The sequence below is a fragment of the Mustela nigripes genome, chromosome 5 (genome assembly GCF_022355385.1).
Source record: "Mustela nigripes isolate SB6536 chromosome 5, MUSNIG.SB6536, whole genome shotgun sequence".
Classification (NCBI taxonomy): Eukaryota; Metazoa; Chordata; class Mammalia; order Carnivora; family Mustelidae; genus Mustela; species Mustela nigripes.
In genome coordinates this window covers 127,445,712-127,471,292 of record NC_081561.1, presented here as the reverse complement: position 1 = coordinate 127,471,292, position 25,581 = coordinate 127,445,712, and the positions used below count along the sequence as shown (strand labels likewise).

The following is a 25,581-nucleotide window of genomic DNA, read 5'->3' as shown; positions in this document are numbered from 1 at the left end:
GACAATTACATACAAATAAAATGGACAACCTAGAATAAATAGATAAATGCCCAGAAACTTACAAATCTTCAAAGACTGAATCATAAAAAAAATCTTAATAGACCAATTACTAGTAAGGAGATTGAATCATTAATCAAAAACCTCCCAACAAACAAAAATCCAAGACCAGACAGCTTCACTGATGAATTCTACCAAACATTCAAAGAAGATTTAACATCTATCCTTCTCAAACTCTTCCAAAAAATAAGAGGAGGGAATGTTTCCAAACACATTTTATGAGGCCAGCATTACCCAGATATCAAAAACAGATGAGGACAACACAAAAAAGAAAATTACAGACCAATATCCCCAATTAACACAGATACAAAAATCATTAACAAAATATTAAACAAAATTGAGCAATATAGTAAAAGGATCATATGCCATTGACCGAGTGGGATTTATTTCAGGAATGCAAGGATGGTTTAACATTCACAAATCAATCAACATGATAAACCAGATTAATAAAATGAAAGATAAAAAATCATGATCATCTCAATAGATGCAGAAAAATATTTGAAAGAATTCAACATCCATTTATGATAAAAATTCTCAGCAAAGTAGGTAGAATGGAAATGTATCTCAACACAACAAAGCCATATGTGACAAACTGACAGCTAATATATTCAGCTGTGAGAAGCTTAAAGTTTTTCCCCTAATATTGGGAACAAGATGAGGATGTTCACCCTCCTCATTTTTATTCAACATAGTATTGAAAATCCTAGCCAGAGCAATTAGGCAAGCAAAAGAAGTAAAAAACATCTGAAATGGAAAAGAAGAAGTAAAATTGTCACCATTTGCAGATCACATGATATTATATATAGAAAACTAAAGATTCCACAAAATAACTATTGGAACTAACAAATGAATTCAGCAAAGTTGCAGGATACAAAATTAATATACAAAATCTGTTGTGCTTTTATACATTAATAATAAACTATAAAAATGAGAAATTGAGAAAACAATTCCATGGGTAATCATATAAAAAAAATACTGAGCAGTAAACTTAAACAAGGAAGTGAAAGACCTGTACACTGAAAACTAGAACTTATCAATTGAAGAAGACACTAATAAATGGAAAGATATTCCATGCTCATGGAATTAGAATAATCAAAATTAATATTAAAATATTCATATGACACAAAGCAATCTACAGATTCATGCAGTCTTCATCAAAATGCTAATGACATTTCTCACAGAACTAGAATAACTAATTCTAAAATATATTATATGGAACCACAAAAGACTCCCAAATAACTAAAACAATCTTGAGAAAGAAAAATAAATCTAGCAGTAACATGATCCCTGATTTCAAACTGTACTACAAAGCTATAATGATCAAATGACATGGTACTGGCATATAAATACATAGATCAGTGGAACAGAATAGAGAGCCCAGAAATAAATTCATGCATATATGATCAATTAATTTATGACAAGGTAGGTAAGAATATAGAATGACAAAAGGACCATCTCTTCAATAGCTGGTACTGGAAAAACGGGACAGCTACATGAAAAAATTAAAACAGACCACTGCACCAAATACAAAAATAAACACAAAATGGATGAAAGACTTGAATGTAAGGCCTGAAACTTAAAACTCCTAGAAGACAACATAGGCAGTCAGATCTTTGACATTGGTCTTACTGATATTTTTTTGGATCTGACTCCAAAGTCAAGGAAAACAAAAGCAAGAGTAAACAAGTGGGACTACATCAAACTAAAAAGCTACTGCCCAGTGAAGGGAGCCATCAACACAATAAAAAGGTCATCTACTGATGGAACAAGATATTTGCAAATCATATCCCTAATAGGGGTTAAAATCCAGAATACATAAAGAACTCATACAAGTCAATAACAAAAAACCCAGAAAGTTTAAAACTGGTCAGAGGATCTGAATAGACATTTTCTAAAAACCAACCAACCAACCAACCAACCAACCCATACAGATGCTCAGTAAGTATATGAAGAATGCTTAACATTACTAATCGCCAGAGGACTGTAAATCAAAACCAGAATAAGATATCACTGCACATCTGTCAGAATAACTATCACTAAATAAATAAATAAATAGCAAATTTTGGCAAGGTAAAAAGAGAACTGTTGTGCACAGTTGGTGGGAATGTAACTAGTGCACCACTATGAAAAACAGTATGGAGGTTCCTCTTAAAAACAGAACTACCATATGATCCAGTAATTCCACTATTGGGTATCTACGAAGAAAATGAAAGTATGAATTTGAAAAGATATATGTATGTTATGTTCATTGAAGCATTATTTGCAATAGCCGAGATATTGGAAACAACCTAAGGGTTCATTGATGGATCACCAGATAAAGAGGCGATTACATACACACACAGGAATACTACTCAGCCATAAAAAACAATGAAAACCTGCCATTTGTGACAATATAGATGGATCTAGAGGGTACTAAGCTAAGTGAAATAAGTCAGTCAGACACAAGTACTGCATGCTTTCACTTTTATGTGGAATCTAAAAAACAAAACAAAATTAAAGCAAGACATCGATACAGAGAACTGACTGGTGGTTGCCAGAGGAGAGGAGGTTTGGGGGACAAATGAATAAAGGGAATCAAGAAGTAACTTCCAATTATAAGATAAAACACTCATGTGGATATAATGTACAGTTTGGGGAATACAGTCAATCATCCTGTATTAACTTTGTATAGTAATGGATAGTAACTAGGCTTACTATGATTTTCATTTTGCAATGCATACAAACAGAGAATCATTATGTTTTATACCTGAAACTAGTATTATATGTTAATCATACCTCAATTTAAAAAGGCATTATAAATTTAAAAAATACACCAAAACTCCAACTTGCCTCTGAGGAACCCAGGGCTCCTGGGACCACTGCTTTAAGGGTCTATCACTTTTGTTTTGGAGTTTAAGAGCCTCAAGTCTAAGAGATCATGGTCAGGAAACCCAGAGTCCTTTCTCACAGGCAGTATAAATTCTGGTGCTTCCTAGTGTCTATGAATATTAAAAACAAATCATGAAATAAAACTAATTAAAATAAATAATTACCGGGGTGCCTGGGTGGCTCAGTGGGTTAAAGCCTCTGCCTTCAGCTCAGTCCTGGGATCAAGCCCTGCATCGGGCTCTCTGCTCAGCAGGGAGCCCTGCTTCCTCCTCTCTCTCTGCCTGCCTCTCTGCCTACTTGTAATCTCTGTCTGTCAAATAAATAAATAAAATCTAAAAAATAATAATTACTTTAACATAAACTTAGCATGTTAATATATTCATATTAAGAGAAGTTTTCTCTTCTTAAGTGTTTTAGAGGATGGAAGGAGGAACAAGAGACAGGATACAGCCCGAAGGTGCAGGAGAGTGGGGATGTCAGGGAATGATGGCAATCCATCAAAAACAGGACCAAGTAATGGTAACTAAAGAGCCCAAAGGGCCCAGCATGCTTCTTGATCTTGGTACTTCTTGGTGCCAAGCCTGATTTACAAACGCTCCCTCTGAATGAAACATCTAATTCTGTGTGGAATTTAGATAGCCCATCCCAACACACTTCCTTTTCCACTAATTTGCCTGAAGTAGACTTAGCTAGTAGGACACAGGGAAGATCTATTAGAAGGCTCTGGAAAGAATTTTCTTCCTTGGTAAAAAGACAAAGTCCCTTAAGGAGAAAGTTTTTTGTTCTTGTTTTCATCTTACAAGGATGAATGAGACATTTTCCTGACATACCCAAGATGGCAGAGCTGGAGCCTACATCAACCTGAGTGGCTGTACCAACCCAAACCACCTCCTCCTAGACTTGTTTTGAAACACTAGTACCCTTTCTAATTTAAGTCACGGCTAGTAGGACAACCTGTTTCTTATAGCAAGTTCATCCTCATTGGTATAGAGGGGCATCAGCTAAAAGGTAAAAAAATCTGAAGAAGCTTCTGAAAGAGTGGTGTGGAAGTTGAAACCTGAAAGATAAATAGGATTTAATCAGATGATGAAGTAGAGAGGGAGGAGGAAAAGGAAGGACGTTTTCCACCAGAGGGACTGGCTCGCACAAAGTTACTGAGGAAAGACAGCATGGCGCATTTGATAAAATGAAAGAAGTTGAAGCTGGAGATACCAGGAGGAGATAGGTGGTGAAGGTCTCGTTGTGGCACTTAGATTCTATTTTGGGGGCCTTTGGAAATTATTTAAGGGTTATAAGAGGGAAGTGACATAATCAATTTTGCATTTAAAAATATTACCCTGGTAGGGCACCTGGGTGGCTCAGTGGGTTAAAGCCTCTGCCTTCAGCTTAGGTCATGATCCCAGGGTCCTGGGATCGAGCCCCACATTGGGTTCTCTGCTCAGCAAGGAGCCTGCTCTCCCCCTCTCTCTGCCTGCCTCTCTGCCTACTTGTGATCTCTGTCTGTCAAATAAATAAATAAAATCTTAAAAAAAAACTATTACCCTGGTGAATGTACCAGAAGGAGGCAAGGGTGAACATAGGGAGTCCAACTGGAGGTTATGCTCATAGCTTAACATTAGGAGACAATGCTGACTGGGGGTTGGTGATGGAAGATTGGGAGCAGTAGACAAACTTGAGAGATATTAAAGTAATAGAATAGTAAAACTTAGCATTTGATTGTGGGGTATGGAAGAGAGAAATCAAAGATGGGTGTCCAGATTTTTTGGCTTGGGCCACTGGGCAAGAAGTGGTCCACTGACAGAGAATATGGAAAGAAGGGTGAGTTTTGGGCTGTGAAATAAGCTTAGTTTGGGACGCATGGACTCTGGGGTGGAACAAGGAAGTTGAGTGCATGAATCTGACAGGATTGAAATTGGGACACGACATGTAGATGGTCGTTGCATGAGTCATCACGTGAAAAGTCATCAAAGTTACGAAAGCAGATGAGTTTGTCTAGGGAGAGGCTGAGAAGTGGAACAACGTAGTGGGCAAGAGTAGAGGGGAGCTCTGGTGCCAGACTGTTCAGTTGGAATCTGGGTTTCTCTCCTCACAAGATATGTGACTTCGGGCACATCAGTTAACCTTTCTAAGCTTCAGTATTATCTGTAAAAGGTGAATACTGCAAGTACCCCCTTCATGGAATTGTTGTGAAGATGAAAGAAACTAGTAATTACTAAAGCACTCTGAAAGGATCTCAGTCATACCCAATGGTAGTAGTAAGAGTGTTCAGGGGACACCTATGGACGAGACACAGTGCCTAGGGCCCACAAAGTCTTCTAATTTCTTTTAAAATCAGGAGATAAGGGATATTGAGGCTTAATAAAATGTTTTTTTTTAAAGGTTTTATTTATTTATTTGACAGACAGAGATCACAAGTAGGCAGAGAAGCAGGCAGAGAGTGAGAGGAAGGGAAGTAGACTCCCTGCTGAGCAGAGAGCCCGATGCTGGGCTCCATCCCAGGACCCTGGGATCATGACCTGAGCTGAAGGCAGAGGCTTTAACCTACTGAGCCACCCAGGTGCCCCTTAATAAAATGTTTTAATGTAGGATATCTTTTTTTTTTTAATATTAATACGGTTGTAAACTATCACTTTTAATGCTTTTTTATGGAGGAAGGAGCCAACAAAGACTGAAGTGGCTAATGGCATGGAAGTCAAGATGCAGACCCGTGGGAGGGTAATAGGGGACAGAACCCAAAAAATCATACTTTGGGGGATTGGGAGAGGAAGAAGGGGGGCAGGAGGCAGAGGACAGTCTGTGGGGAAGTCTGAGAAGGCCTGGCTACAATGCCAGGGGAAACTAGGAGGGAGCCCTGCTTTGGAAGCCAGGTGTAGGGAGACCGCAAGAAGGACACACTGTGTCCAGTGCTGACAATGGGTTCAGGTTGGAAGGGGACTGTAAAGTATCCAGGGGATTTAGCGACAAGGATCGTGGTGCTCTTGGTAAGAGTGGTCTCAGTGGTGACAAATTGTAGCTTCTGAGGAGCGGATTGAAGGTAAGGAATTGGTCAGGGCTGCTGCAGACCTCTCTCTTGGAATGTTTGGCTCAGAAGAGGGGGCTCTTCAGATGGGGGCACCAGCTAGCTTACTCTGTGTCTCTACAAGTCTCTGGTTCCAGGATATGGGCAGAATTAATTCCAGTGATGATAAGGTGGGCTAAAGGTTCTTGGTACCTTAGAGCTTCAGAGGGAAAAGTCCAAAGGAGGGAGTGCTTGCCTAGAAGTCCTTAGACTAGATGAGTGATGAAGATGAGAGCCCAGACTGGAGAGGTTCACCCAGGGCCTCTGTCATACCCCTCCAGTCCTTCTGACTCTGGTTCTACATGTGTCTTCCAACTCTAAATGTGCGTGACTCCTAAGGAAATCCAGCCAGTTGGATTACTTGTTCCATTTGGTTTCAGTGGGTCTCCCACAACTTTTGTTCTCTTTTTAAAGTGAAAAGAAATGGATATCCCATATATTAGAGATGACCCCTACCCTACTGCTGCCCCCATGCAACATTAGCTCAGTCCTGGGGCCCATTGGGAGACTCCGTTGGACAGTGTCTGTGGCTCTCTGATTCCAGAGAGGAAGGTCTTTTAATACAATACAGCCCTGGCCAATTACGTAGACTGTTTACCAGGAGTATCTGACTGTGTTTGTCCTTTGTGGCTTGCTGTGTGGAGGGGTCCTCCATGGTCACATGATGGCTGCTCAGAAGTACATCTTCCAAAAGCAGCCGTATGCCCACCAGCTCTCCATGGGCTACCTTGAGGTCAAGCTCACTCAGCCCACAGAGGCACAGCTAGAAACAAAAAGAACAAAACAAAACATCCATGCTAAAGGTTTCTATGCATCTTTTATACATGATTTTGGGGAGAAAACTAGAAATAATTATATTTATAAGCCCTGCCCTCTTGATTATTAGAAAATCCATAAAAATCTTAGAGTAACATTTCTAGCTCAAAGTTCTCCTTGAATATATCAGACTTTCAGCTTTGTATGGAAGCCCGTTCCCAGCACTTTACTGTGGAATCTGTACATGGTGAACGTATAGTATGAGATCCATTTTCCTTTAAAAGTACAGATATAAACACAGGTATGCATAAGAAAAGTACCGGAAAAAAGTAAACCAATATGTGAACTGTGATTGTTTCCTAGTGGGGGGCTATAATTGATTTTCTTAACCATTCTTAATACTTTACTTTAAAAAATCCAGTTTTAATTTTGAGCATAAACAAAAGCAAACCGTATAGTTCCCATCTCCTGGCCCCCAAAACCATCAGCCTATGGCCAGGCCTGCCCCTATCTCCACCACTACCCACTTCCATATTACTCTGAAGCAAATTTATGACTGATTTTCACTTTTTTCTTAGCACTTTTCTATATTTTCTACTTTTTAAAAATGAGAACACAATGATATTTGCTTAGGTGATCAGGGGAGAGACACATAATTGAAAGAAATTCTCCTATGGATCCCGCTTAAAAAATTCTCTCCCTACCAACTGTTTATAGGGAGGCCAGGATCCTGGTCACACAACCCTGAACTTCCAGCCTGGCTGTTTCTCTAAGAGGCCTGTAGAGTGATTGGAAATGGGCAGCCACTCTCCCTGATCTTTACTGGCCGTGGGAACTACAGCTGAATCTACAACTGAGGCCCATACTACCAAGAACACGATTCTCTTCTGTCATAAGAAAACATGACTCACTTTGTAGCACTGGGTTTATAGCTTCATAATCAAACATCCCTGCTTATCTCATAAATTATTCACCGCTGACCTATGGACCCAAGGATGCCTGCTTTGTAGTCTGCATTCAGTTCTCTCTGTGACAAGTGGGAAGACGGAGTCTACCTGCATATTATATTCTAGGGTATCTGGTCTGCTACTCATAACTGGAAACAGTCCTCCATCTTCCAGAAATGCTCTCCAAGGGAATAGCATGGATGCCTAAAAGAAACAAATAAGAAACATGATAATGGTATACTGTGTCCATAAATAATAAACATCTTGTATGAGCAGGATTTCTATGTCTGTACTCCAAAACACTGTGGGATGATTTATTTACTATGTAGAAATAGTTTTGATAGAAGGTCCATGATAATGTAGAGGAGAGAATAATCATCCTTTTTCTTCCCCTCCAGAATATGGCTAAACATAGAAGGGTTCTTAAGACTTCAGTGTAACTAGTTAGCACCAGTGTTTGGAATTTCCAGAATACTATAAAAACAGAGACATATTTATAATAAAGAAACTTAAACTTAAATGTTCTCAGTATTAGGAACTTTAAAATGTTTTCCTTCCTCATCACTGTGTTCCAGTTCTAGGTAACAACTCAAAGCCAATGTCATGACATTAACATGTGGACCTCTGTCTTCTCCATGTCACTGTCCAACAGCCAAAATATCCTCTACTACCTGTGGCAGCACATGCAACCTTGGACATAGCTGACCTGTCCATCTGACCCCATTCTATACTTGCACACTTGGAACTGGCTTCAGACAGTTCTTAGAGTTAGACTTGATTCAGGTAGCAGGAAACCAGGACACTTGCATCTACCTAATCCCAGCCAACATCCAAAGGCAATAGGAACAGGCCCAGGGGTCATGGTCAGTCCTGTCCTCTAGGACTAAATGAGGTCAAGGCTTGGGCCAAGAATAATTGTCTTGTTGCTAGGGAAGATAAAATTGTGGGACTTACATGGCTTTGATATTGGCATTACTTGGCTTAGCTTTGTAATATATAAACATTAGGTTGGAGCTTTTGGAGTCAGAAGACCTGGATTTGTGAGGTGGTTTTAAATATATGTCCAAAACTTCTTTGATACTCTTCCCCATGAAGAGGTAGAGTTTAAGTCTTCTCCCCTTGAGTGTAGGCTAAAATTAACTCACTGCTAGTGAATGAAATATGGCAAAAAAGATGGGATGTCCCTTCTAAAATGAGGTAATAAAAAGGCTATGACTTCCACCTTGGGGTCTGTCTCTTGTTCTCTCTTGAATTGTTTGGTCTGGAAGAATCCATCTGTCATGTTATGAGGAAGCCCTGTGGACAAGCCCACATGAACGAGCTTGCAAGTGGATCTTCTGATGCCTACCAACAGCCCTGTGAGTGGGCTTGGAAGCAGATTCTCCTCCAGTAGACCCCTGAGATGACGACAGCTGGGCCAATACCTTAATTGCTGACTGGTGAGAAATCCACACGACTAACCAGAACTACACAATAAACTGTTCCCAGATTCCTGAGCCTCACAAAATACATGAGATGATGAACATTTATTGTTTTAGTCTGCTAAATTTGGGGGGTGATTTGTTACACTGTCATAGATAACCAATACAATCTGTGACCTCGGGCTGCCACAACTGATCTCTGGTCTGCCAGAACCTTAATCTTTTAGTCGTAGAAAGAGGATAATATTGTTAGTGCCTAAATAATGGTTGCTAGGATTACATTTGATAACACCTGTTGTAACCAGGGCTGTTCAAACCTCAGCTGCTGACCTAATTTATGTACTGTGATTGCTATCATCCTTGTTTATTAAATCGAAAAGACCAACTGTTGGTTTTGCTACCAGCTGTGAACAGATAAGCTATTGGCCCAATTCACCTGATGAACAGTTTCGGGGCAAAGACTCTGACTGGGAATAAGAGTGGGCCCGGGCTGCTCTCCCAAGTCAATAAAGGGGAGCCAAGCAAGGATAAAGAGTCCCAGAGAAGGGTGAGTCTCTGCAAAATTTAAACCAAATGGAAACACAGTGCCCAAAGACCTGATGTATAACACACCATTTATAGGTATAAAAGTACCTCTCGACATACCTGGAGGCTCCGTGGATCCAGTGGCTGGGGCAGGCTGAGCTGTGAAGCAAAAATGCTCTTCACAAGAGAGCTGCTCAGTGGGGGCAATCCGTGGTACATGCCATCTGTGACAGACTGGTAGGCAGGAGCGTTTCCCGCAGCCAAGAATGTTCTTCTACCCAAATATGGAGGGAATCTCATTAAAAGCCATTATTTAAGCTTCTCAAACTCAAAACTTTCTTCAAAGTTACTGCAGCAGGATAAAACTTTGAGGTATACACAGGTTTCTTCCTCAACAACCTCCTCCCTCACCCTTCTTTCTTTACAAGTTGCCCTTCACTCACAATTCACAGCCCTCAAGGGAAAGGTAGACACACTCTAGACTAACGTTATCCAGTAGAACTTCAAGCAATGTGGAAACGTTCTAAGTTTGACTGCCCAGTATGGTAACCACTAGCTATGTGTGGCTGTTGCACACTCGAAATGTGGCTACTGGGACTGAGGAATTAAATTTTAAATTTTTCATCATCTAAATCAATATTAATTTAAACTTTTCAAATAATGTGACTACTGTTGCAGACAGGTCAGCTGTAGCTCTAGAACAAAGATATGGATTGCTGAATTGACTGTTTTAAGACCAATAGTAGAGATGATTCTTGATATATAAAACCAAATTTTAAAATAAATAATAAAATCTTGAGGTTTGAAAGAGGAAGTTTTTTGTTTTGTTTTGAACAGAACTTGGCTTTGCATATCAAGAACCAAAAAGCCTGAAGACTGGCGTATGAAATTTATACCATAAGTTTTAGAGAAGGAAGTATGCGTGAAAAATTACAATGTTTTGTTTGTTTGTTTGTTTGTTTGTTTTTTGCCAAAAGGAAATAAGAGTTTAGTAAGCAAGGAAAGACTGTTTCTAGAACTTACATCTAGTGGATACCTTAAAACATATGCTGATACTGGATTTACCAAGGAGATGGTATCCCAAAACAGAGGGGACCTTTCGCTTGGATCTTCCATGGGCTTGGCCCAAGTCTTGCATAAAGCAGACATCAGAAAGAAGGTGATTTACCATGACTGATGGAAATGACAGAAATGATAGCACCGAGGGAAATGAGGCAGCCTCTCAGAGACGAGCAATCAGAGTGTTGGAAAGACCTCGGGAGTGCCTGAGCCCCTACTGGAGAGTGTCTATGTGGAGAGCTAAGCATCAGGTCAATCAGAAGAGATCTGGGTTTGGACCAGATAACCCACAATGGGTAGGTGAGGTAGCCGCTCCTTCTCAACTGCTATGATGATTTATAAGCACCTGCAGGAACTTATATCTTGGTGTAAGGCCTAAAATTAAGGTCCAATATTATGTGCTACCTTCACCTCTGGTAAAATCAGGAAGACCTTGAATGCTTAATCACAAGTTCCCCTTTCCACTCTATTCCCACAGATGAAGTCTTCTAGTCCAGTAACCTTCCATATCAAAGGGACCCATGTGCAGTCCCTGCTTGTCCCCAGTAGTGGCTTCAGTTCCTTGTCAGACCACAAAAGCATTCAATTGAACCAATCACATTCTCCTGCAGAAATGAGGGGACATCACACTGTCTTGATACCACACAGCTTGTCTCCCATGGTCGCTGGTTTTTCACTCTGTTCCCAAGTGCAACTCCCCTGGGGCTTTGCATTGTACACAGTGTCCTCTTCCCCAGGTTGTGAGTGTATGTGACTAGTAAACTGTCGTTGATTTCACCTGTCCAGTTTAAGTGACATGTGTTCGGCCATCCCTGTAACCCCAGGACAGAACCCCTCCCTTACCAACAGGGTGAATAGGAGGCAATTAAAACAAAGGTAAATGGGGATTCATTTATCTTTCATTCACTAATTTTAAATCTCAGACTGACCACTTTTAAGCTCTACTTGTGGCTGAATGATATGGAATTAGAAAGTTTAATCTTTTAGCCATCAGCAGGAGAGGCTTGTGAACTTTAGTTCAAAGACAGATAAAGGGAGCACTATATTTTTACATCAAACCATCGTACTGGTACAAAAATCATACCACCTTTTCACGTTTTAATGAGAATTAACAAAAGATAGTTGAATATTATTTTATACTGAGAGACTAGATAAAATAATTGGTTTATCCGCCGAGTTCAAGGATGGAGTCTGGAGTTGCTCAATAAGAACACTTTCTCACATTCTTCATATGTTCACGTGTTTTCTAACGATTCTCAGTGGGTCCTGCCAAGGACGCATCATTCACTTGATACCCACATGACAGCAATGTATCAAGCACCTACTACCTACAAAGCAAAGTGCTGGAACTGTCCAAGGTACAAAAATGGATTTGACCTTCCTGCCTGATCGCAGCCCAATGAGGCAGAGCTCATTATCCAGCTGCTTCTGACCATCCTCTAAACTCCCGTGGTACTTTCTACACCCACACCTTTGTATAGATTGTATGGATCTCCTCAAAACAATGGTACCAGAAAGCAGAATATTCTAATAGAAACATTTCTCTTCAGCCCGAGTCAAGAGCACAGAAGCCCAGTATCCCACACAACCTCTCCCTGGTTGGCTCCTTTCATATCCATCCTGCTCTTCTCTCCCACCAATCCACTGGATGATTCGTCGCATTCCTGCCCTTTCTCTCACCCTCTGGGTCTGGCTTCGTTCACATCAGATTTGTTCAATCCTTGACTATAGTGCTTATATTTTTAAATTTGTTTTCCATTTATTATGAATGTTTTGACATCTTTAAAGACCTTTCTGGCTAAGGAAGAGACTGACCCTCTTTGGGCTAGCCGGTTCTTAGAGATAACAAAGGACTGAGCAGGGAGCACAGCTTTCATATGTGAACCAACCTATCCAAAGCCATGGCTCTTCTCTCTGACCCTTGCATGGGGAAGGCATTATTCCTCTGCTTTATTCATCCCAGGGCTTGGTCAACAACTAGAGACCATCTCTACCACCCAAAGCCCACTGGAATGATTCAACCCAGCAGCTCTTAAACTCTTCACCCTGCCCTGCCTTGCCTTTCCAGGCTATGGCTCAACACTCTCCTTGTTCCTGACCCACATAGACGCTTCCCCATGCAGCTGTCATGGCATACATCTGGTTTCTAGTACCTGTGAATATAATAAACTTTGTTTTTCCTGAGTCTTTTCTGTTCTCTTCTTGGGGCTATACTTGACTGACAATCATGGAGAAGGACACAGAACACGGACGTGCTCTCTTATCCTGGCAAGTTTGTGCAGAACTTTGTGACTACCAAGGGCCACAAACGAACACAATTTCTGACAGATCGAGAGCTCCAGACACAGCTTTGTATCCATATGAGGCCTATTACTTAACAGATGCTTGGAGACTAATCAGAAATATAATATGTTCAGGTGTATATGTGACTGTGAGTCCAAGCTACGGAATCATAGACTACACTAGTCTCTCTAGAGAGATCAGAGTCAAGCTACAGGCACCACTACTGCCCAAATCATTGGCTATTCTTTTCCCCACTTTAGTCCTTTCTCAGTCTAGATCACTGTCCTTTGTAAGACCCAATCCCGTTCTATCAATAGAATGTTTCGAATGCTCTGTGAAAAAAGGGGTCTCCAGATGATATCCAATATTGTTAGCACCAGACCCTCTTTTATTTCCCCCTCTCCACAGACCCCATATTTTGAAAGATTTTTCCACCAAACATCCATTAAACATTTTCCCAACTGTAACCCAACACCACATTAGCCTCCAGCCCTGCCTCTGAGCTGCAGGAAGAAATGAAGAAACATGATATAAAGGAAGGACTAGGGCTCTGGAATTGGACACACGGCGCAGATGGAAGCTCTGTTGTGACAGGCTGTGTGACCCCGTGCAAGTTACATAACTTTTCTGAGTCTTTAGTCCCTCCTCTGTAAAAATGGGGAGAATGATTCCTATCCCACGGAGTTGGCACATGGTGGGAACTCGGCCAAAGCTAATGTCTTCTCTCCCTTATCTCACGGCCAGTTTAAAAAAAAAAAGAAAGAAAGAAAGAAAAGAAACTTGACCTTTTGTTTACCTGCACAGCATTTGGGCAAAGGTATCTTTTTTACCATGCCTTTTGAAATACTGAAAAGAGGTCATGGAGTCCTGTTGCAGCTCACTGAGACCCTTATTGGGGAAGCTCGGGCCTGCATCTTCTGGGAGGGTAGGTCTGATCGGCACAGCTAGCCGGCAGCACCCAAGAAACAGGGAAACCCACTGAAACAAGAGGCCGGCTTGTTGCTTGGGTCAGGGTACACCTGCCAACCTAATAAAATGCCATAACAGATTCATGGAATTCTGCAAATTGTCCTGCCACCCCCCAGCTGCCTTACTGTCAATAAGCAGGCAAGGGTTTCCTAACACACCACGCCTCCTGTGTGTGAGAGAGCTATCTGGAGCGTGATCTCCAGCAAGCTGGTTCAAATCACAGAGAGCAGGAAATTCATATGGCACATGCTAGAGTTTCTCCTGGGTGCAAGAATATAAAAAAGAAAACAAAAGACAAAACAACAACAAAAACACCTGCAAAATAGCCCTGAGGAGGCTCCGGGCAGAAGGTGTGGCTCTTGACTTCTCAGACACTAGGGACCAGGACCATGGTCATAAGCCAGGCCCAGCTCACAGGAGGGCTTCTCTGTATCTCAGAAGTCCTCAGATAACCCCGAAGCACACTTTAATGTCTGTGTTTAGAGATACTTAAGCCAGATGAGCATAAAGATAATTTAAAAATGAAGGAAAAACCCACAAAGCTTTAAGGACTGAGAAGTTGGTGTGGCTTTTTTTAGCAATCCCTTTCTGTGCTCCCACTTCAGGTTTCTGCAAAAGTTACTGGTACCTTCAGGATTTCTTCTTAAGTTTCTCTTTTTTTGCCCTAATCACTCCAAACATCAACAATACGTTCAGATTAGTGGCACTTCCATGTCACGTGTTTTATTCTGTTCTACAGAGTTCCTTTAAAGGGACTTTATAGGGGCGCCTGGGTGTCTCAGTGTGTTGAGCCTCTGCCTTCGGCTCAGGTAGTGATCTCGGGGTCCTGGGATCGAGCCCCGCATCAGGCCCTCTGCTCAGCAGGGAGGCTGCTTCCCCCTGTCTCTCTGCCTGCCTCTCTGCCTATTTGTGATCTCTGACTTTCAAATAAATACATAAAATCTAAAAAAAAAAAAAAAAAAAAAAAAAGATTTAAAGGGACTTTTTATTTTGTTTTGCCTCCTCCACTCCTGAATTACAAAGGAATCCAGACCTTTAAATCCGGAGGTAGCAAACTTTTTCTTAAAGGGTCAGATAGTAAATATTTCAGTTCTGTGGCTCATATGGTCTCTGTTGCAACTACTCAACTATGTGTGAAAGCAGTCCAAGATAATCTATAAATGAATGGACATAACTGTGTTCCCAAAAACTTCATTTAAGGACACCAAGATTTGAATTCTGTACAATTTTCATGTGTCACAAAATAGTACTCTTTTCTTGAAATTTTTTCCCCAACCATTTAAAGATATAAAAGCTATCCTTAGGCCATAGGCCATACAAAAATCAGGCAGGGATTTATAATAGAAGTTTGTCAAACAGACAAGATCAATTAGAACCATTGTATCACCCAAGCATTTACTTTCACCACAATGATTACTTCATCTGAAATTAAAGATAAGCTCACATCTCAGGCATTTCTTGCATCAGCTAGTAAATAACTCCTGTGGGTTGGTGGACATGCCCAGAGGTGACAGGCCCTGGGCAATGTGGTTCCAGTGGTCTTGGAGGACAATATCACTTTCCACCAGGAGCATGGTAGAGAGCAGGTTGACAGGGACAGAGTGAACTTTTATGCTTAAAAACGTGCATCCAACAAAGGTAGTGATCCGAAGGGGCATGTGCACCCTGATGTTTACAGCAGCAATGTCCACAATAGCCAAACTATGGAAAGAGCCCAGATGTCCATCAACAGATGAATGGATAAAGAAGATGTGGCGTGTGTGCACGCACACACACACACACACACAAACACACACACACAGAGGAATATTATGCGGCCATCAGAAATGAAATCTTGCCATTTGCAACATGGATGGAACTAGAGGGTATTATGCTAAGTGAAATAAGTCAATCAGAGAAAGACAATTATCACATGATCTCATTCATTCATGGAATTTAAGAAACAACATATGATCTCACTCATATGTGGAACCTAACAAACAAGGAATTTCATAGGGGAAGTGAAAAAAAAATGAAACAAGACGAAACCATAGAGGACAACAAACCAGGAGAGCATGTGATGTAATGAGCACTGGGTATTATATACGACTGATGAATCACAGACCTGTGCCCCTGCAAAAAATAATACATTATATGCTAATTAATTAAATTTAAATTTTAAAAATAAGAAAGACATAAATAAATCAAATAAATAAGAAATGTGCATTTATCCTTCTACCAGAGCTGATCTGTGCTACATATTAGCAGGAGCCACTAGGTGATCACAGGGCCACTATCTTGATGACCTTGAGCTATGTCCTTCCTCACTTCCCCCCAGTCTATAGAAACACACTGCTCTCGTTCAGTTCTTCCTTTTCAAATTCTGGAAAAGCCTTCAGTTAACATAAGCAAAAAAGTTCCCTGGGGTCAACAGTCATATTCGCTCAGAGTTGGTGAACTCTGGGGAAGGGTGAGGGAACTTCCCCATACTTCCTGTCTCTTGATTATCTGAGGACTTTTCCTTGTTGGCAGGTTTAGCACTAACATCATCAAGCGGGATGACATTTATCTTCCCGCTTCTCTTTTTCTCCTGTTTCCTGCCTTCTCTCCAGAGTCTATTTTTCTCCCCACACTGCTGTCTGGCATCCATCCTAATTCTGAAGCTTGGGAATCAGACGCATGCAGGTTCTAGTTCCAGTCTGTCACTTACGAACTGTGTGATTCCAGACACATACATACTCTGAAGAGACCCAAAGGAAAAGGCTAGAGGAAATGCCATAAATGAGGAACTCATGGAGATCAACCATCCTGAGTGGTTCCCTCTAAAGCCTTTTGAAAGGGCAGGAGGCAAGATGGGGGAGGAGAGAGATATACTGAATCTACTAAAACCAGATGTAGGGCAGAGTCCCCCCTCTATTCCTGCAGGCTGGACGTGCCAGGATATAGAAAGCCCCTCAAAGGAATTCCTAGGGGAAGCAGACTAGTTCCCCTGGGAGAACAGTAACAAGCCGAACCCTCATAGCTGGAATCCAAAAAGAACATCCAGGATATAGTTCTATTTCTTCGTCCTATGTAAACTTCACAAATTCTGACTAGGGGTTTGAGAGTCAGTAGGCTAATGAATGGCCCTCCTGACCATCTTTATGTCCTACCCACTTGATGAGCTAGAGTTCAGAAAACTGTCAATGAAAAGAAACTGCATTAGTCTAATTTTTTGTTGTTGTTCTGCTGATTTCATTTGAATCCAGAGACCCCCTGATGCTCAGAGTAAAGAAGATGCAGAACAGAAAGAGAAAATAGAGTTCAGTTCAATCCGTATGTTTCCATGCTCTACAGATGCCCATGCTAACGGTGGAGGCAATTACAAGCCACAGGTAAGAGCGTAGCCTCCTGAGATCCCCTGATTGGCTAAATGCTTACACTGGGAATTAATCAAAGGAAGTTAATTGATTTTGACAATTTAAGAAGAAGCAGAGTTGCTCAGGCCTGACTGCTTCCTTTCCCATACAAAACTTATTATTTACCCTAGAAACAGTGTGACTCTCAATGCAAACTAATTTTCTCATCAGTCACCGGTGATTAACCAAAGAGACTTTCTTTTTCATATGGAGAGTACTTAATATCTACAATTTATTTATTTGAATTTACAAATTTAACTCAGCCAATTCCATGGGCTTTGCAAGTGCAGTGAAAATTCTGTTCTTTGGAAAGGTAATTAAGGGCTGAAAAAAATAAACAAAACTCTTAGAATCACCTTCTGAAGTCTAAAAAATATTATTCCCCATTAAACAACCTGAACAGCGACAGCAGTGATTGTTATGCAAACTAACGTATTTAAATCACATTTAATAAAATCAAGACTATCATCATCTGATGAGAACACCTTCTACACAGCCTTTGCAACAGGGTACATTGGGTAGTCACAGTGTTCTAGATCAGGCTGTGGCCCCTGACTATTTAAGGCTCGTTACTCCGTCTTGCCAAGAGTGACCTCCCACGATGGTCACTCAGAGATTCTTGCCCCACACAATTAACTGGACAGGATGCACGACCTGCCCTTACCGGATAAGGTGTCTCACTGCGGCGTCAAACTGCAAAAATATAACCTCCCTTCGAAGGAGGAGTGCTTGGGACACCTGGGTAGGGTCCTGGGGGCTCTGGAGGTTGTCAATCATTTTCTGCAGCTCCTGCAGCTCAGACCCTGGAAGACAGATGACATTTCAGTTGGCAGTGGTGACATACAGGCTGCGACAGCTAGCCTAACGAGCCATCATTTCACCTCTGAAGCTAACTTTGTCTCTAAATGTATTTCTTTTGTTTGTGAGCATACTAATTATGTTTTGCAAGACCAGCAAAGTCTTATGTTCTAGAACCCAAGGCCTGACTTATCTTTCCTTCCTTCCTTCCTTCCTCCCTCAATAAGATAAAAATTTGCTTTGCTTTTCAGCAGAATAAGAACGTACTGTTGAATGGAAGTTTTATATTTTACAAGGCTGCAGCCTCTAGATTGAAAAAAAAAAAAAATCACAAGGAATGGGAAAATGCAAGTCTGAGTAGATCTGTTAGGGGCTTAAGTTATTATAGATTATAAACCAGCATTTATTTCTCATAGCCATGCCATACAAATCAACCCCTCTGTCACTGGCTCTTCCTGTTACTGGTTCATGGGTTAAAGAAGACTCAAAACCATTAAGGACAAGCATGAAATATGCACTCACTCCTATGTGCACGAGCGTGCACTCACACACATACACATAAACACACACATACCCTCTTCGAGGAGTTTCTCATCATTTTAGGAATAGGTATGAGAGATCCTAAACTGACTTATTTCTTGGACCCTTACTGCAAAAGTGGGCTGGATATAAACAGACTTATATGTGTTTTTTTTTTTAAGATTTTATTTATTTATTTGACAGACAGAGATCGTAAGTAGGCAGAGAGGCAGGCAGAGAGAGAGGAGGAAGCAGGCTCCCCGCTGAGCAGAGAGCCCGATGCGGGGCTCGATCCCACGACCCTGGGATCATGACCCGAGCCGAAGGCAGCGGCTTAACCACTGAGCCACCCAGGCGCCCCCTTATATGTGTTTTTAATGGAAATTTAAGTTAAGGGCCTTCTGCGACACTCAGTGCCGGGTTGAGGAAACTGGCCTGGGTCTAGATGGCTAGAGTGGCATCTCTCCTATTGGCCCAGGAGAGGAGCTAGTCCAAATGGGAGAGCACGGCAAGAAAATGATGGCGCGGACGTGGGTAAGCCCACACTTCCAAGGACATTAGAATGACCTGAAAGTTCCCAACTCCCAGTGACGACAGTGATGGCCCTCTACTTGACTGCTATGGGAAGAGGATTGTGGAAACTGGTCACTGTGCCTGATATGCAGCCTGAGGCAGAAGAGAGAAATGAGAGGGCTATGAAGTATTTCCAGAGTTCCTCTCTCAATAGCTTGTCTAGACCTGAGCAGGCTTCTACCCTATCTGGTCTGGTACTGGATATCTTCCCACACGCAAGGGAGGCAGAGGAATTGAGGGAATGGGGAAGCTGCCCACGAGAGCCTGACCAGAGCAGAACCAGGACTGAGAAGAGTTGCTAATACTTGCACCATATTCTTTGGCTTTAGGAAAAGATGAGCAGCCTAGATTCCATATCCATTTGATGCTTTACGTATAAGAGAAAAATATTTTTTAGGTACTCGTCCAGCCCCTGAAACATTGGATCCAATCATCAAAATTTTTATGACTTCTCTATAGATCTGATGGTCATGTTGAACAGAAAAGAAACTTCCACCAGAAGAGGAGTCACACTGGAGTGACTCATACAGGAATTTTAGTGGCGGCTGGGAGGAGGGCTTGTCAGTGAGCCTTATTTGTTCAAGGCCTAGCGTGATGGTCTGTAGGTAAGACAGTCTGTGGGCTAAGTAGCAACCGGGGGTGGGGTGGGGGGAAGGTTTAGAATCCTCCGCAATGACAATGAAAAAAGAATATGAAGGGACATGCAGCCTATAAGGAAAGCTCTGTTAAATGTAAAGTGTGTTTGGGGGCGCCGGGTGGCTCAGTCGGTTAAGCGGCTGCCTTTGGCTCGGGTTACGACCCCAGGGTCCTGGAATTGAGCCCCGCATCGGGCTCCCTGCTGAGCGGGGGGCCTGCTTCTCCCTCTCTCTCTGCCTGCTGCTCTGCCTACTTGTACTCTCTATCTGTCAAATAAATAAACAAAATCTTAAAAAAAAAAAAATGTAAAGTGTGTTTGGACAAGGGTCAGAAGGTAGTAAAGACCAACAAGAATGTTTCTCTTGTTCCAGTGGCTGGTGTCAGATAATTTTTCTCTTTTCGTTTACATGTGCGTTATATGTACATCTTCTCACACCATCACTGCCCAGCAAAATTGTTCTGTAGCATTATCCCCAAAACACAGATGTGGAGGTGGGCACTCCTCTTTCTTTGTTGTTTACAGATTTTAGGATCCTCATTTAGGCTCCCCTTTCTTAGCGGCATCAAGTGGCTGCTGGGTGGGAGGGAAGGGGGCAGACAGGGCGGGGCAGGAGGCCTCCCCGTGAGGCTGGGGCAGACGGTTGCCGTGTAGTTGTGGTGGGAAGCGGGGTGTTGGCAGTAGACCCTCAGCCAGAAAATGTCAGGAAACAAACAAGCCTTTCTCCCAAGAGGGTCCCATTTGGTAAAACAGAGAGAGAGAGAGAGAGAGAGAATATGGAATCACGATGGGCCTGTCTCCACATGAATACTCAAGAACCCGTACATTTTGCGCTTAGTTTGCCTCAAGAGTTCCTGAAACCCTAACTTTATATGGATAGTATTTGGGCTTTCACTGGCCTCCTAAACCTTTACAGGGAAATCACAGCGCAAACTTCCACATGCCGATTACATCCTCTGCTGATCCAAAGGGAGTGGCTGGCTTTCTGGGAAGGAGAGGAGTTGTCCCGGGCCCCCCAGCGCATGCTCCGTGTCAAAGCGCTGCTGCTTCCTCCGTCAAGTGGGAGGACCCAAGCTGAAATGCGGAGCGTCCCCTCGAAGAATATTTTAAAGCACCTAAGCCCACAAAAGTCATTTAATCTAACTCCAAATAGCTTGGCAATAGCTGAGAGGAGTTGGGCAAGGAGGGGAACAGACCCATCTCCTCTGTTCACCTCACTTCTCCTTCTTCTCCTTGCCTCCTTCTGGGAAGTGGGCCAGGAACTGAGCAACTGAGGCTTTTTTAACAAGATGATTATCTTAGAGTGAGATTTTTTTTTTTTTTTTTTTTTAGTGCAGTTTGCTCTTTATCTATTTTCAGCAGAGCAGAGTATGCAAAACTTTGCACATTCTCCCTGGAGCACAAATGTTTTCGCTGGCAACACGACAGACGGCATACCTCTAATTGCACACCTTGGAAAGCCTGGGCCCCACATATTTCAATGGTTTCGGTTCAGAAGCGTATAAATAGTAAGAAACCGATTTCCTTTATCCTGAATTCTAGGTCCTCAATAATTTGGCCTCATTCCCTCCTGTTCCTCAGTGTCACATGGTAGGCTCAGCATCCTCTGGACTGGCCATGTGTACTCTGGCCTGTTGCCTTTGCCAGTGTCCTTTTCTGGTCTTGCCAAGACCACCCATCCTAGTTTTCTCCCTCGATTCAAGGGAGGGCAAGTACCCCCAGATCACCTTCCCTGAACACTCTGCCCTCCCAGCTGCTGGAGGAGTTCCTATGCAGGGTCCTTCTTGGGGAAGATGGCTCTGGCTCTATCTTGGCTTCTAACTCATCTCCATGGCTTCCTATCCCATCCTTCACGCATCCCTATCTGAAGCCCAGTCTCCACACCCTCCCCAAATCCAGCACCTCCCTCGAGAGTGTCCTAGCTGATCACCTGAGTAAACCCCTTTTATAACAGTCCTGGAATTAGCAAAAGGCCCTAAGTGTGCTTTGGAACTTCTCTACTTTCTTCTTGATTCTTACAATGAAGCCGTGCTGGTAGTTCTGAAATCTCATTACACAATTCTGTGTAATCTCAAAAAAAAAACAAAAAACAAAAAAAAAACTGTGTTTTCTGCTGAGTCAGCCCCAAGCCATCCCCTTTTCATGCTGCTTCTCCTCAGAAACCAGCATCGACCCTCCTCCAGGATCGCCACTCATACCCTTCCCCAGGTCTCCCATCTGAACATTTACAGTTTCCATCAGTGTTCAGTGACACCTTGCACATCTACCAGCAAACAAATCAGGGTCTCCCAGAAACACCTTTTCTTTATGCACTGGCCAGAGAGAAATAGATTCAGAGTATCTTACACTCGTTTGAAGAATGCTAGGTTTAAATAAGCATATTATCATCTCATTCCATCGGCTCTTCTCATCCTTTAAAATCCTTGGTTACCCTGTTATAATGTATTGTGATTAATTAATATTTACATAACTACTGACGTAATTTGGCTGCAAGTCAAGGTATTAAAATAACGAGATCAGTTTCCCTACTTTTGATCAACCCAGCTTACTAAGCATTTCAGTCTTTAATTTACCTTGTGCATTTATCTTAGAACTTAATGCTTATTTAGGGTTTATGGATTAGCACTTGGCAGATAAAACTAAAGCCTCAATCATTCTTACTTCAGGACCATGAGGCTACTGTTAGCTAACAGAGACAGTCTGCAAAAAATTCTTGACAATGAATGCTTGGCTCTGACCTTGCCATATTAGTTCACAAAGGCCAGAAAGGGGATGAAAGAAAACTAGTGTATAGTAAGGGCATGTACATTCTTGTAGAAGCTTTACATAGATTTTAATCCACAGAACATCTCCATGAAACAGGTGTTATCACCCCCATTTTATAGATGGAGAGAGACCCGGAGAATCAATTGTCCAGCGTCCAGTAACCAAGAGGCAGATACAGGGTAAAAACCCAGGCTGGCCCAGGTCCTGGCTTGCTTTACTTTGTGGTTTAACCTGCAAATGTGGAATTAATTAGTTTGGAGACAGTATATCATAAGGGTTTGCCCTTTGCCCTTCTTCTTACTGTCATTTATGAAAAGAATAATTTAGTTCTGTCTTTCCAAGTATTAAGAGCTTTGTATTAGTTAACTAGGTGGGGGGAATCTTTGCACAATGTATGTGTTTATCAAGTCATCACATTGTACACTTTAAAGAGCTTCCAATTTTATTTGCCGATTATATTTCAGTGAAGTTGGAGGGAGAAGAGAGCTTCATAGAATTGGAAGTGAATACCAAAGGTGATCCGAGTCACTGCTAATCACTTACCGATGCCCTCAGTTCCTCCCCAGTTGCCTTTCAGGGGGTTAGCACTTAGAGGAAATTCAAAACATGTTGGACAATTTCCAAGTTGAGCAAAACTGAAAAGGTAGGCCACGATGTCATGGAGAGAGGCTATTAGCTGTAGAGTTAGCTGTAAGGCTTGGAAAGCTTCCTGTGGGTAAAATCAACAGAAAGAAATACATTTTAAGAAGTTTCTAAGAGATGGGAGGGAGACAAACCATAAGAGACTCTTAATCTCACAAAATAAAGTGAGGGTTGCTGGGGGGAGGGGGATGTGGAGAGGGTGGTGGGGTTATGGACATTGGGGAGGGTATGTGCTATGGTGAGTGCAGTGAAGTGTGTAAGCCTGACCATTCACAGACCTGTACCCCTGGGGCAAATAATACATTATATGTTAATAAAAATAACTAATAACACCCCCCCCCCAAATTGGGGCACCTGGGTGGCTCAGATGACTAACGTGGCTCAATTCATGATTCCAGCATCCTGGGATAGAGCCTTACATTGGGCTCCATGCTCAGCAGGAAGCCTGCTTCTGCCTCTCCCACTCCCCCTGCTTGTGTTCCCTCTCGCACTGTGTCTCTCTCTGTCAAATAAATAAAATCTTTAAAAAAAGAGAGAGGGAGAATGTAAATGTAAAAGAGAATATAAAAAAAATACATGCGCACATCAATCAGGGATAATATCTTCAAACAGGAATATTAAACATTCTCACAGTATAATACAGGTTAGTAATTACAGAATAATATCTGAAAAACAGAACACAAACCTACTCCTCAACCAGGTTATATGCCTTTGGACAAGGTACGTCCTAGAGTGAGGGGTTTAAAGCAATGTGTTTCTCTTTGCTTAAAGACACTGGTGACCAGAAACATAGCAAAATGTGTTTGCAGGACCACTGATAGATTACAAGTGTCACAGATAAACTCCTAGCAGGAACCCGTATTCAGATACCCCTGTCGAGAGGGAACACCTGTAAGCAAAGTGTAGGTATTTATCAATGTAGTTTAAACACACAAATAAAAAAGATCAAACCCTGGACCTTAACTATTAACATTCAAGTGAAGGAAAAGTGGAAAATGATGATCCAACTTAAAGAAGGTAGTATTTACATATATAATACCTAATTATCTTTACACTTAATAGTTATAAAATATATACTATATATTTTGAAACATCTAAAATTCTTTAATGAAAGAAAGGGCAGTTCTATTTTTAATTATTTGAGGAAATTTCATACTGTTTTCCATAATGGCTGCACCAATTTACATTCCCATCCACAAGACACAAGGGTTCTCTTTTCTCCACATCTTTGCCAAGACTTGCTGTCTCTTGTCATTCTGACAATAGCCTTCCTAACAGGCGTAGGGTGCTCTCTCATTGTGGTTTTGATTTGCCTCTCTCTGAGGATCAGTGATGTTGAGCATATTTTCATGTACCTGGTGGCCATCTGGTTGTCTTCTTTGGAAAAATGTCTAATCATGACCTTTGCCCGTTTTAAAGTCAGATTTTATTGTTGTTGTTTTGTAGGAGTTCCTGAGTTCCTTACATATTTCAGGTATTACCCCCTTATCAGATAATGTGGTTTGCAAATATTTGTCCCATTCTGTAAGTTGCCTTTTCATTTTGTTGTTTCCTTGGTTGAGCAGAACCTTTTTAGTTTGATAGAGTCGCATTTATTTATTTTTGCTTTTGTTGCCTATTCTTTTCATATTATATCCAAAATATCATCACCATGACCAATGTCAAGCTTTTCCCACTTTCCTCCAAGAGTTTTGCAGTTTTCAGTGTTACATTTAGTCTCTAATCCACCTCAAATTAATTTTTGTGAGAGGTGAGAAGTAGGGGTCCAGTTTCATTCTTTCTTGTGTAGAACTACCATATGATCCTCCTACTCCTGGGTACACACCCAAAGTCGTCAGTATCTCAGAGAGATTATCTACACTTTCATGTCCATTGCAGCATTACTCATAATAGGCAAGCTATGGAAATGATCGAAGTGTCCAGTGGATGGATAAATGTATTAAAAAAATGTGAAACACACACAGAAGGATATTATTCACATATCAAAAAAAGAAAAATCCTGCCATTTAAAAAAGCATGGATGAGCCTGGAGGATATCACGCTAAGTAAAATAACCAGATAGGAAAAGACACATTGGACAATCTCACTTATATGTTGAATCTAAAACAATAAACAAAATGTTGAAATCATAGAAGAGTAGCTACCAATGAGTGGGAAATGGATAGGCGTTGACCAAAGGGTACTCATTTTCAGTGTCGGATGAATAAATCCTGAGGATCTAATGTGTAGCATGCTGCCTCTAGTTAATAATCACGTATTGCATACTTGAAACTTGCTAGGAGAGTAGATAAGTGTTCTTACCACATGCAAAAGTAGGTAACTATGTGAA

The 25,581-nt window shown here is 41.6% G+C and overlaps 1 protein-coding gene and 1 long non-coding RNA gene across 2 annotated transcripts in view; one reads left to right on the top strand and one right to left on the bottom strand.

The window, feature by feature from the left end:
• The window catches only part of LOC132018346 (uncharacterized), a 190,221-nt gene that overhangs the window by 42,511 nt on the left and 122,129 nt on the right, over window positions 1-25,581 (bottom strand). The window contains exons 29-33 of the mRNA XM_059401165.1: window positions 23,154-23,319; window positions 17,985-18,123; window positions 9,753-9,906; window positions 7,795-7,890; window positions 6,582-6,746 (exon numbers count right to left, since the gene is read on the bottom strand). Coding sequence (XP_059257148.1) covers window positions 6,582-6,746; window positions 7,795-7,890; window positions 9,753-9,906; window positions 17,985-18,123; window positions 23,154-23,319 — 720 coding nt within the window. The remainder of the gene's footprint in view (window positions 1-6,581; window positions 6,747-7,794; window positions 7,891-9,752; window positions 9,907-17,984; window positions 18,124-23,153; window positions 23,320-25,581) is intronic.
• LOC132018348 (uncharacterized) overlaps window positions 1-25,581 on the top strand; it is a 39,993-nt gene that overhangs the window by 12,928 nt on the left and 1,484 nt on the right. The window contains exon 2 of the long non-coding RNA XR_009404513.1: window positions 17,171-17,296. This is a non-coding gene — a long non-coding RNA (uncharacterized LOC132018348). The remainder of the gene's footprint in view (window positions 1-17,170; window positions 17,297-25,581) is intronic.